This window comes from Electrona antarctica (genome assembly GCF_951216825.1).
Source record: "Electrona antarctica genome assembly, chromosome: 20".
NCBI classification, from domain to species: Eukaryota; Metazoa; Chordata; class Actinopteri; order Myctophiformes; family Myctophidae; genus Electrona; species Electrona antarctica.
In genome coordinates, this window is record NC_136801.1 from 9,225,969 (window position 1) to 9,238,784 (window position 12,816).

General features: G+C 42.8%; 1 protein-coding gene across 1 annotated transcript; it reads right to left on the bottom strand.

Annotated features, from left to right (window-relative positions):
- Positions 1-3,403: 3,403 nt before the first annotated feature.
- LOC306912933 (uncharacterized protein) lies at positions 3,404-12,611 on the bottom strand. The gene is made up of 6 exons (XM_079489399.1): positions 12,394-12,611; positions 10,185-10,223; positions 8,711-8,821; positions 5,957-6,070; positions 4,976-5,047; positions 3,404-4,184 (listed from the first exon to the last, which is right to left on the bottom strand). Exons 1-6 carry the CDS (start codon positions 12,514-12,516, stop codon positions 4,086-4,088), a joined length of 558 nt encoding a protein of 185 aa, XP_079345525.1. The 5' UTR covers positions 12,517-12,611; the 3' UTR covers positions 3,404-4,085.
- Between the last annotated feature and the right edge of the window lie 205 nt (positions 12,612-12,816).

Below are 12,816 nucleotides of genomic sequence, written 5' to 3' on the forward strand. Positions count from 1 at the left end.
CTCTACTAGGAGATGAGTGAAGCAGGATTCATGTCAGAAAAAGCACATCCATACGCTTATAGAGTCACCATCATTGAGAGAAGCTTGTGTTTCCTTTATTTTGATCATACGCTGCAAATGCCAGATGTCCAGAGTACTGCTTAAAAACTGAACTCAAATTCTGCCTTGAACATCGCTGTATAGGAAATGTCAAGTGTGAGCCCATTCTGTGGTTTTAGGTATAACCGTATAAGGTTCCAGGTGGATACTGGATGCTGTTTTATAAACCCTCTATATTCTCTCTACATCAAATCACGTAGCCAAAACTAGCAGATTCAAGCTTACAACCGTACAACGGCTTGTAGATCAGCTTGCACATCAGCTATTTTCAGCGAACATCCTCCACGCGCATACCTCATGTCTACCTCGTGGCACGCATGCGTGCGTGTGTGTGTTTGTGTGTGTGTGTCAGAGCACACACGCATGCACGTACGGTCGTACGCAGTAGATTTGTGGTAGATATGTGCGTGCGTGCGTGCGCTGTCTCAGCAGCAGTGGTGACCGGTTCTCTCGCTGTGCATGTAAGCTAAGATCATGCACAACATCTTGGTCTGATATAAATACTATCAGGTGCCACCTAAACTAATCTAATCTACATAAAAGCATCCTGGGGGAGGGGGGATTGTTATAGAGATGTATGTCTGTGTTTAGAAGGTAAGACATTGACACAGTTCTGCAATGTATAGCTAGTTCATATAAATCACCTGTATGTGTGACAGCTCAGTTCTGTACATTTTTTATGTAGTCTCTGGTACCTCTTTTAAATCACATATTTACCAAACAAAGTGCCTTTACATAATAGGAAAGCTTGTGGAGGGAGGGATCTCAGCTGTTGCTGTATTAGTTTTAGTTATGTTAAATAACATCATATTATGTTTTGTTGTTTGTTGCTTTGGCATTTTGAGTGTATGCGTCTGACGTCTGTGAAACCAAACCACAACAATGGCACACTTAGTGTGTCATGAGCTGAAAGCTTTGCAAAGCTGAGCAAACGTAGGATGAGTCATGTTACTTTATTTAGATTGTGGTTCACCTTTACTCTACAGAGACAAATTGTCCCCAGATAATCAACTGATTCCCAGGATTTTCTGTTGGATACCTATTATTATACCACAGGTCGTTTCGAGGAAGCAATCTGATCAGCAATCAGAGCGCTAGCAAACTCGCTTGCTAGTTTCTTGGGACATTTGTGGTCGTAGTGACTACATCTGTCACTGTTTTTTAGTAAACAGAAAATGCATTTTCAGGTTGGGATACCAATTTCATCCAATCAGGAGAGAGAACTCATTGGAACTGGAACACTTCGGGTGCGTTCGGAAATGCGCACCGGGAATGTGGTCAGTTTGTTGAGTGTGGTGGGCGGTGACGTCACAGTGTGCCTTATTTACGAACGACCACAGCTGTGACGCATTCACACCGCCGACACAGGACAACCCCAGCTTCAGGGTAGGGTCGCTCAGTGCGGGCACTCGGCACACCCGGTGTGCAGCGCACTGGATTTTCGAACGACAACGCACCGAGTGCACTGAATAAACGAACGACAAGAGAGCACACCAGTGCGTTCAGGGCGCATTTCCGAACGCACCCAATATGATAAATCTTTGTGGGGTTCTCTCTTCTGATTGGATGAACTTTGTACTGTAACCGAACATTTATTTTCTGTTTACTATAAAGAGCTGGTGAGACTGGGATACAGACCCTTGTTACTGAACAAACACTCTAGCAATGATTACAGAATATGATATCAGAATATAAAGCTTTAAGTTTTAACAAAATAATTACCTATTAATTAACTTATAGCACCTTTAAGAATATACCATTATGTATATATTTTTTCGTAGACTCTGGTATCTTCTGGTATTTTCTTTGAAAGCTTTCCACATAATACAGATGCTGGGCTTTACAGTAAGTGGATACTGGATATACAATGAAATGCTTTAGGTCAGGGGTAGGCAACTTTGACGATGGAGTGGGCCAATATATTTCCACACTCACTCCAGAGGGCCACAGTACATATTACTGTCGTAGCAAAAATAGCCGATCTACAAGCTCAAAACGCGTCGCCCTGCGACGCGTTTTGAGCTTGTAGATCGGCTATTTTTGCTATAATTGAATTGAAAACCTGAATGGTTTTTTTTTTTGCCATTTTTTAATTGGAATCCTGAGAAGTAACCTTTTTATTGAATTTCAAATGCATTTAGTTATAGTTATCTTAACTTTATGAACTGTTAACATAACTACATTGGACACAATGTAACAGCTGAAATCAATACTATATCAGTATTCTAATATTAACAAGCGGGCCGCATTAAGTGAAGGTGGGGGCCCGCCAGTTGCCCACCCCTGCTTTAGGTACAATTGGTAGGCTAGCTGTTAGGCCCACATATACTCACCAAATATTGCCTTCACCAGAGCTCCCGTTTTCCTCTCTGCCCACAAGGACGTGATTCTGTGCAAAGAGCTGAGGTCATTGCCCTGCAGAAACACTCAAACAACCCGTTTGGTCCCAGACCCATGTTGCAAGTTTCCAGTTCTGGACAAATGCACCCAAAATGACAGAGGGTGTTTTAAATAGACACGCTTTGACTCCTGAAACAGATTGTCTGCACTATATTTTCATTCTATTTTTTTCCCTCTTTCCCACTAAGCTAATTGCCCTCAGTCTGTTAACCACTTTAACCCTGTCGTCTCAATTTTGGACATGTCATTATAGGCGAAAAATAAATAAATTGGAAGATTGAGAAGATTTTTTTTTCTTCCAAAAATAGCAGATCTACAAGATCACAATGTGTGATGTGTTGTGAGCTTGCAGATCATTTATCTTCGAAATAATTGACAATGTTTGTGGTTAAACATTGAAGTGGTTAAGTGGCTAATGGATGACGGTTCCTGCCCTTCTGTCAGCCAAGCACTGGGCATTCGCTACCTGCACCACTTTTCCATCTGTTATTTGCTCAGTGCTATTTACACCATCTCTAATCCTTCATTTTCTGAATCAAAGTCCTGGCACGTTCGTCTATAACCATGTGTAGGAAGCGTATGGTGTGATTCTGGGAGAGAGGGAAGGAAAATGTTAGTCTGCCACTAAGACATGGCATGCAGTTTCTAATACGCCTCAAATAAAATGGTCAAACGGTGGTTCTCAAAGTTCCAGGGGGTCGGGCTATTTGAAAATAGTCGATCTACAATCTCACATGTCGCATCGCGACGCATTGTGTGCTTGTTGATCTGCTATTTTCAAAAAATCTTGAAATCTAGCACTTTTTGAATACTTTTGAAAATAATTACACAAATCTTATGTATGCACATTTTTTACCCCCAAAACTAGTGCTAATATCTTAATATTTAAAGACTGAGTACAATATTTTTCCAACAGTCACCTTGACTAAAACTTTATTGAGATCTGATAGAAACAAACTTCTCATAAAAGAAATATTTCTGCAAAAATATATCCTCAATCTTAAATCATGAGTTTATAGAAGAGGAAAAGAAAGTTCTCTGATAAAATATTTTAAAACAAGTTTGTTGACTCCAAGAAATGGAATCCTTTGAGGTGAAGAGTAGGCTGGCTATACATGCAGGTATATATTAGATGCTTGAAATAATGTATAAAAAGTATCAATATGCTTCCAGAATAATATATAAAAAAGTATCAATATGCTTCCAGACTGGCTTGTAAACGTTAGCTAGCATACAGTTGAAACGGTAAGATTGGACACACATGGCAAGATGTTTTGAACTTAGACCGTAGACAAAATGATCAGGTTGTTCGGTCAATAGGTTTGGGTTGTTCTAGTGGTGGTACTTGTAATCTTGTCAAAATCAAATTGTGTACTGTAAGGCTTTGGGTTTATTTGATATCCCTTCTCTTTTCATTTGTATGGCTGGTGGGGACTGAATTAAATACATGCATTTCCTTTTGGGAAATGTAGACTGATACAGTATGTTTGATATTGATATTAAAAAAAATGGTTAATTGATTATTATTATTATTATTATTTTAAATGGAATCCCGGGCCTTGCCATAATAAAAAATACAGTTATTGTTAACAAACATCCTTCTTGACAGGTCTCCTCCGCTGTGTTCCTCCTCTTCTTGTACTCCTCTTGGGTCTGTCGCTCTGCCCGTCGTTCTGCGAATCTCCCTGGAGAGCATTCAACATGTCAGTTAAATATTGAACAGAAGTCTGGCTCATACATGCATGTCATTGGACCCTAATGGGCTAATCAAGACAGATTGCTACCAACCATTGTCCTGCGTGAGTCCCCCATAGGTAGGGTCTCAAACCAGTGTTAAGCCCAAACCACACCAAAGGGTCGCCATGCAACTCCTTGGGTCCAATCGGTTGAGAGGAGTTGCATGGTGACCCTTTGGTGTGGTTTGGGCCATTGAATTCAACTAGTTGAATCACTTGGGACGACTTGGGACGACGTGTGTCAACGTGCAACAGGACAACGCTAAAACAGTCTCGACCCTTTGGTGTGGTTAGGCTACATCTTTTTACTTAAGTCCATGTTTTATTACTATTTCCCTCTGCTTATCTATAATGTGGCAGCGGTGGCCGAACGGTTTGCGGAGCGGTCTTGATACCGGAAGGTCGCCAGTTCGAATCCCCGGACCGGCACGTTGAAATTACCACCGCTGAAGTGCCCTTGAGCAAGGCATTGAACCCCTACCATGAGCAGGGTGTGGCTGTAAACAAGCATCTCGAGCTTAGTCCACTTCCCTGGGTAAACAAAGAACTTTGCTTTGCTTTGCTTAGCACATCTATATACAAGCGTATAGATGTTGTATTTTCGCAGTAATAGAGATGCTAGGGTTCAAGTGGTTATTGTTGACAACATTTTGAATGGAATCCTCCCAACCATGAAAGTGGACTTGGTGTAACAAATAGGAAGTGACCCAAATAGGAAGTGATAACGTAGGATGTCTCACCAGAATAGAGTATGCGCCGGGATTCCCCTTTTTAGGCGGCTGGCTCTTCACCTGTCTTCTGGCTCGGACCACCTTGAAGGATATTCCCATGAAATATGAGACAGTGCAAAATACACTTACCGTATGTGATAGTTCTGTCAGATGAGATACAGCAGTCACTCACAGACTTACAGAACAGAACTCACACACACGTCAAATTGCCTACTCACGCTGCTGACATGCACGCTGAATGAGACGTTTTCTCAAACATATTCTAGTCGTCAGCGAGCATAGCAAAGACCACTTCTTTCACATTCACACAGTGAAATCCTCTGAAAATCTTTTATGCTCTGAGAGCATAAAACAGTTACCCAAAATGGTTATGGTCTATTTTACGCTCTCAGAGTCATCAACTTCAAATGGCTTGTCCATGTTCGTGGCAATGTTTTACATTTTGGAAATAAATAAATGAATAATGAAGAACTATAATGTTCTTATTTTGTTAGAGAGAGTAGTGCTCGATGAAAGCACTGACGGTACTGATAAGATCCAATTTTTGAAATGCCAGAATAGCTAGGAGACAGATTGAAATACTGCAGAAAGTATAGCATTTTAACTAAAAACGCCTTCTAAATCCTGACCTAAGTTTTCTGAAAACCTTCAGATTCAAAAATATTTTGTTATATATTGTATACATAGCAACAACTACCCCAAAAGGGGTTCTGGTCCTGAAAGGTACAGTTACAAAAAGGGGTTTCCATCCTCAATGGGTTAAAATGTGTAGCGCTTTGGCATATACGTATAACCGTATTGCACACATTAGGTTTTCCCTAGTATAAAATTAGGGCTAGGTCTATGTGTGGTGACTGTTCATTGTCATTCTTTTCTGACGGAAATGTCCATCACAAGCCAGCATGGTGAAGACCCTGGGCCACCCTATGTACACACTGTCCCCTAGCTGTCCATACGTAGGCTACGTATGGCGTTACCATAGGAACCCACCTGTAGGGGAGTGCTTTTATCGTTGCTAAGGAGAGAGAAGGAGCCCACACGGGATTTGCGCTTGTTCTTCCTCTTATTGCTGGATTGAGGCAGATGTCTTCTGGCCCTCTCCGCCTGAAACGACACACACACACACACACACACACACACACACACACACACACACACACACACATGCAAACACACACACACACACACACACACACACACACACACACACACACACACACACACACACACACACACACACACACACATACATACACACACACACACACACACACACTTAGACGGTGGACGGTGCACATGCTGTGCTGTGAAAACCATCAGTATAAACATGCATATATTATTGCATATATGCATATTTGCATTATGTCAATGAGAGATCTAAAGTGGAAATCACAGTCTTCTCGTATGTACGCGCACACACACACACACACACACACACACACACACACACACACACACACACACACACACACACACACACACACACACACACACACACACACACACACACACTGAATGACAATGAAAGCTACAGTATTAATTCGAGGGTATCTGCTCTTATCAGACCAAATACCACCATATAAATAGTGTAATTGCGATCCATTTATGTACAATCACTTCATGTAATTCCATTGTGTTTTTTAAATCAAGATTGTCGTTTTCTTTTTCTCTCTCCATCTTTCCCCCATTCTGCAATGCTTCTGTACAACTGGCGGTTGGTATCTGATTTCTAATGTCACTCACTGGTTTAATTCCTGCTGGAGGCCTGTATTGTCTTTCCCCATCTCTGCTCTCACTTAATTTCTCATTCTTTTCACAATATTGGTGTACACACATGCTGCCCCATCTGGCGGAGTCAGGTTAGTACACACATGCATCAATAGGCAAGTGAAAATAGCTGATCTACAAGCTCAAGTCACAACACAATGTGAGCAATGTGCCACGTTTTGAACATGTTTCTAAATGTGGGTGTTGAAACACACGCGCACACACACGCACGCACACACACACACACACACACACACACACACACACACACACACACACACACACACACACACACACACACAGATTTTACAGGGGCCAGTTTCGAATTGCAGCCGTCCGTATGTGCCCTTTGAAAGCGGTTTTGAAGGAGTCAAGGGATTCACATGTCTTAATGACTGTTGGTAGGGCGTTCCACATTTTGGTGGCATAGGAGCGAAAATAATTTAGTCCCTTGTTTGTGCCGAATCTGGGTTGCAAATGGTTTGTTGTACTCCCTCTGGTGTTGTGGGTGTGGACTTCGTTAACATTAAGGAAGTATTTAGACAGGTACATGGGTATCTTGGTGGTGTATAGAATCTTGTGGACCAGACCCATTGCAAGATGCTGTCGTCGACCCTAAGCCATTCCAGCCTGTCAAAGTGGGCAGGGGTGAGGTGGGTTCAGGGGTTGAGGCCAAGTAGGAGCCTGACCAGTTTGTTTTGGGAAGTCTGGAGCCTTGTTTTAAGGGCCTTGTACGAGGGCTCCTGTTAGGGTCTTCAAGGTGTTTTTGTTGACCAGTGAGGAGATCCTGTAAAGGAATCTTGTTCTTTGGTTGACTTTTTTGATTACGTTGGTGGCCATTTTATCACCGGAAAGATTAGCCTCCAGGATGGAGTTATACTTGTTTAATTATTTGTAACATATCTTTAGTAATGTTTAGGTTACTTTTATACAATGGGTTATTTATGGGAGAATTTAGGGAAGTATTTATATGGAAGAATTTGGAGGAATTGTTGCTAATTGATTTTGTGTCCGGTAGTGTTAAAGGGGCAGCGGTGGGCCGAACGGTTTGCGGAGCGGTCTTGATACCGGAAGGTCGCCAGTTCGAATCCCCGGACCGGCACGCTAAAATTACCACCGCTGAAGTGCCCTTGAGCAAGGCATTGAACCCCTACCATGAAATGTTATATGAGCAGGGTGTGGCTGTAAACAAGCATCTCGAGCTTAGTCCACTTCCCTGGGTAAACAAAGAACTTTGCTTTGTGTAGGATCCACTCCCTATTTAAGGGAGGCTACGGGGCAGTTAGAGGTGGGCACAGCAGGAACACAGATGGAGAGCTACAGGGCCTTGTGTGATAAAGGTATTGCCTGAAGAGAGTTCTCATCCTGTTGGGTTTGTTTAGTAGTGTTGCATTAAGTATCTTGTTGTTTGGTGGTGGCGGAGGTTTTGTAGTCTACTGGAATTCCATGAACCCAGAAATGGTGAGTAATAAAACTCCTTAACTTGCATCGCTGACTGTTCTTGGAGCCTTGGCCCCGGACACAGATATAATGAGTACGCACAAGGATAATGTTTGTCACAATGTACAAAGGCACACCTCGACTTGTCCCATGGGACAAGCAAAGCAAAGTTACTATATTTACCCAGGGTAACTGGACTAAGCATCAGATACTTGTTTACAGCCAGGCCCTGCTCATAGAACATTTCATGGTAGTGGTTCAATGCCTTGCTCAAGGGCACTTCAGCGGTGGTAATTTTAACGTGCCAGTCCGGGGATACGAACTGGCGACCTTCCGGTATCAAGACCGCTCCGCAAACCGTTCGTCCACCGCTGCCACACTGCTGGTGTGTTGAGGCACCAGTGTGCCTCAACACACCATTTGAGAAGCACTGTGAGAAATGCACACAATTTAGGAACTTTGACATTTTTACATTTATGTATGCGGTTGCTCTCTAGCTCTACCTCCTGCCCATGGCTGTGTCTACAGCTGTCTTACCTGGATGAGTGTGTTGGGGAATCCTTTGGCAGAGAATGCCCCAGGAAGGTTGAACTGGCTCAGGTGGGTGGGACCCCTCCTCTCCACATGTCTCTTTAATCTGAATGGGCTCTACAAAACAAAAAGCACAGAATGAAACAACCTGTGGCAAAATATCCAATTAACTCTGATTAATTAGCCTTTAATGCATCGCTTTTGTGTGAATCCTTAACTCATTCATTAGACAGGGTTTTTTCCCGTCCATTCCCTATTGTTCTATAGAAAATGACAGAATTACCGTTGCTAGGGCCCAGCCGTTTCCTGCGCCTGTCATCGATCTAGGCATAGGTCGCTGCTATCGACCCACCCATGTCTTTCATAATAAATGTATTGTCACTGTGAGAAAGAATAAGTGTCAGATCGCATTGTAGTAAATGTATTGTGGTAGCTGTCTGTAGTGTCCTATAGCTAGCTCAATCAATGGTCCTCAAGATACAGTGTAGGGGCCTAGCTAGCTCAATTAATGGCTCTCAAGATACAATTTATTACCGTAACCGGAGAAATGCCAGCTAATTTACTGCTATGTTAAACAGAGAGGTTTGTATTGGGTCTGTTATAAATATTTGCCATGCTAAACGAAGGTATGACAGCATGCCTTCATGAACAACGTTGCATGTTTTAGTTGCCCTGTCCCATTCAGTAGTTTACACACAATTACACAACATTATATTCAGTATCTGAGAGCTATAGGGAAAACACTTGACCCCAATCAGATGCCTCTTGTGGCCAACATGGTACAGTGTAGTGCAGTGGTTCTCAAGCTTTTATGGATGAGGGCCCACTTGATGGGTGGGCCGCTGAGTTTATTTTAATGGTCAATCAACGGACTGTATTCTGGAAATAATGCAGTATTATAATTTCCTATTTATTGATATAATGAATTGCATTTTTAATAATGAATTGCATTTTTATAGCGCTTTTCCAAGTGCTCAAAGCGCTTTACAATGGTTCATTCATTCATACATTGGGAGGTGAAGCGGTGAACAGTCGACACCAGCGTCCTCACTTCCCACATTCACACACCAATGGTGGCAAGCTCACACCGACCGACTCATTGGAGGCAATGTAGGGTTCAGTGTCTTGCCCAAGGACACTTCGACATGTGGACAGGAGGAGCCGGGATTCGAACCGGCGACCCAGGGATCATTGGACAACCTGCTCTACCTCCTGAGCCACAGCCGCCCATATCACAAAGAAAACCTTTTATTTTATATTAATGTTTATTATCATTCAAATCGTTTGGCAATTATTTGAGGTCCCACTTGCAATACACTCACAGCCTAACTGGTTGGCCCTGGCCCACAGGTTGACAACCACTATGTCTGTACTAATATACACTGGGATGACTTCCCGGTGAAAGTGTAAAAATGGACTTTCAGTGTTAGTAGTGTGAAGGATGTCCTTGTGCACAGTAAATGTAACTGGTACCACATACCAGGGGAGACGACGCCCTCTGTGGATTCAGGTCATCAGGCTGAGCAAAGAGAAAGAAGAGAGGGGGGGGACATAGAATTATACAATACAGCTTGTATTCTCATACAGAATTATGATTCATTAATCTACATTACATGATTGCATTACTGATACATGATTGCATCCTGCAATGGTGTCCCATATTGTGCTGGTATTGACATGAGAAATTGCCAGTGTCAGTTGTTACAAAGGTCTGCCATGTATGGAAGCAGTGCTGGCCCAGATATTTCACAATTTCAGTAACTATTCATGAATAGTTTCAATTCCACAGAATGAAAAGCTTTCTTACAGGTCTAAATGGTGTCCATTTCCCCCAGGCCCACATAGGTCTGTTCATATTGTCCTCACTGACATGTCCAGTACAAATGAGTACAGGCACGGTACACAACAAGGAACTGTAATTCTTCTGCACTGAGGTCAGCAACACAGCAACAGAATATTTGAAACTAGTTCTCTTTCAGGTCCTCCTTTATACATTGAGAGCCACAGCATGTTCGTTTTTTTCATCAACTTATTATGCGAAACGACTCTCATCAAAACTTGCCACAGTCCATTTGGTATTCTGCTGTTGTAGGCATTATGTGTTGACGAGTGCCATAAATTACTCCCTTAATGTATTCCGTTCCCATTATACAAGTGACCTCCGTGGGAAAAGTGCACAGACAAAACAAACTTGGCATAGAATTAAACGTAATGCAGGAAATGACAGCTTTGAGAAGACGCTGCCAGCCCCGGAGTATCAGTTAGTACTTCCCACCACATCTAAAGTGCAAAATTGTGCATACTATCATACAATTACAAATAAACATAGGAGAGAAAAACACATGTGCCGCCAAACGCCTTACGGATGGAACACTCTTTCATGTGTGCGTGGAATTGCGCCTCTCGCCTCCTACAGCTGTCGGCTCTGTTGTCCATATGAGGATGATGATTACTTTGGACAGAACATGAAGTCTTGTCCACAGAAAAATGTCCACCACAAGTATAAAGTATAACAGGCCCGGCGGCCACATGAAAAGCTAAAAGGGAGCAGACAGATTTTGTTCCACAGAGTGCTATATTTTTGGTGTGGTGGTGGCATCGTGGCTGCAAAACCCATTACAATGAGACTTTGTTTCTGACAGGAAAGGAAATTATACTTCCCTGGGTTGGTTGGTTAAGAAATAGTTCAACCTTTACTGGATCAGGGCCCACTCGAACATCTTGAAAATGTCGACAGGCCCACATATCTGATGACCACTATTAACTCTTAAGTTAAATTGATTTTAAATTGTATGGAACAAGAAGTATTATAGTTAATTGGAGCACATCAGTAACTCACAATGGAAGTTGCTGTGGCTGCTTCCAAGAGTTCGCATTTTAATGATCAGTCAATCGATTGTGTTCCGGCTTGGATCGATGGAATCAACGTTGTATACTTTAAGCTACTCTTCATCTGTATCACAATGAAAACAACATTTTCAAGTTTTAAAAAGAAAGATATTAGTGTTATTTAAAAATATATTATTAACGTTATATATTAACATAAAAATCATAGTGTTTGCAATTATTTGGTGGCCCACTTGCAATGCCCTCGTGGGCCTCCATTGGGCCCCCGGCCCACAGGTTGAGAACCACTGAGTTAGACGACATCTTCCCATTTGCATACTTCTGCTGTGGTCCCACTCACCTCTTGCAGCAGCCACAACAACTTGACCAATGTGAGTTTTAGTGAAAGGCTCAAATTAAGTATATCTCTTGCTCCATAAAATTGAAAATCAACTTCGCTTTCCCCTCTCGGATTCCAGTGCCAAGTATAACATCCGCGCAGCTCAGCTAAAAAGTGATGACAGCAGTCATAACTTACTGCGTTTTGCCCACTTGCATTACAGAAAGTGCTTGTCTTTAGCTTTTCATAGCTTTCGTCATTGAGATTTGGTTCATTTTCAAGCATGGAGTCATACAGATCATGTATTAGCCTGTCGACTGGCAGAAGTCAGTGGTATAATGTAACATGTAACCATATGATAGTTCAAAATGCCTGTGCTGTATTAGGTTCAAATGATAAAACCCAGCAGTATCTCTTTGCAATAACTTTAACGTAGCATCGATAGGTTAGGATACTTTACAGCCGTTACATTATACAACCATTACAATTGAAACCACGCATGTAAAAAGAGTGCACTCTTTACCTGTCCACCTGTGGTCTGTTTACTGACACAGTCCTCCCCTGCGGTGGGTCCTGAACAGTCCAGGGCATGTGACAGCAGGCCAGCCTGCAGGCAGAGCACACACAACCATATAGTAAGCCCCATGATCCAAGCAGTCAATGCAGTGGTCCCGGCCCCCTTCGCCTCCTTGCTTTATACTCTCTGCTTGGCTAATGGGGACCAGATGCACGGGAATGGGAGGCCGTGCCAGCATCACACAGACAAACAGCCCACCGCAGGCCAGTGCTCTGCGCCAGCACGCGGCCTGCGGTCCTGCAGAAACATGTCAGACATCTGAAGGGCCTCCCCCAAAAACCGCCCCATCCACCCCCTCCACATCAACGCAGGATGGGGTATGAGGGTCATTTTCCACTTATGCCTGCGCCGTAACTTCTGCCAGAGCCT

Bases quoted from the DNA above. Each gene is read 5' to 3' on its own strand.
- LOC306912933 (XM_079489399.1), bottom strand. From the start codon at position 12,516: ATGGGGCTTACTATATGGTTGTGTGTGCTCTGCCTGCAGGCTGGCCTG. The intron at 8,822-10,184 runs GTATGTGGTACC...TTTGTTTTGTAG, and splicing joins AGAGGGCGTCGTCTCCCCTG to AGCCCATTCAGATTAAAGAG. The intron at 5,048-5,956 runs GTGGGTTCCTAT...ATATCCTTCAAG, and splicing joins ATAAAAGCACTCCCCTACAG to GTGGTCCGAGCCAGAAGACA.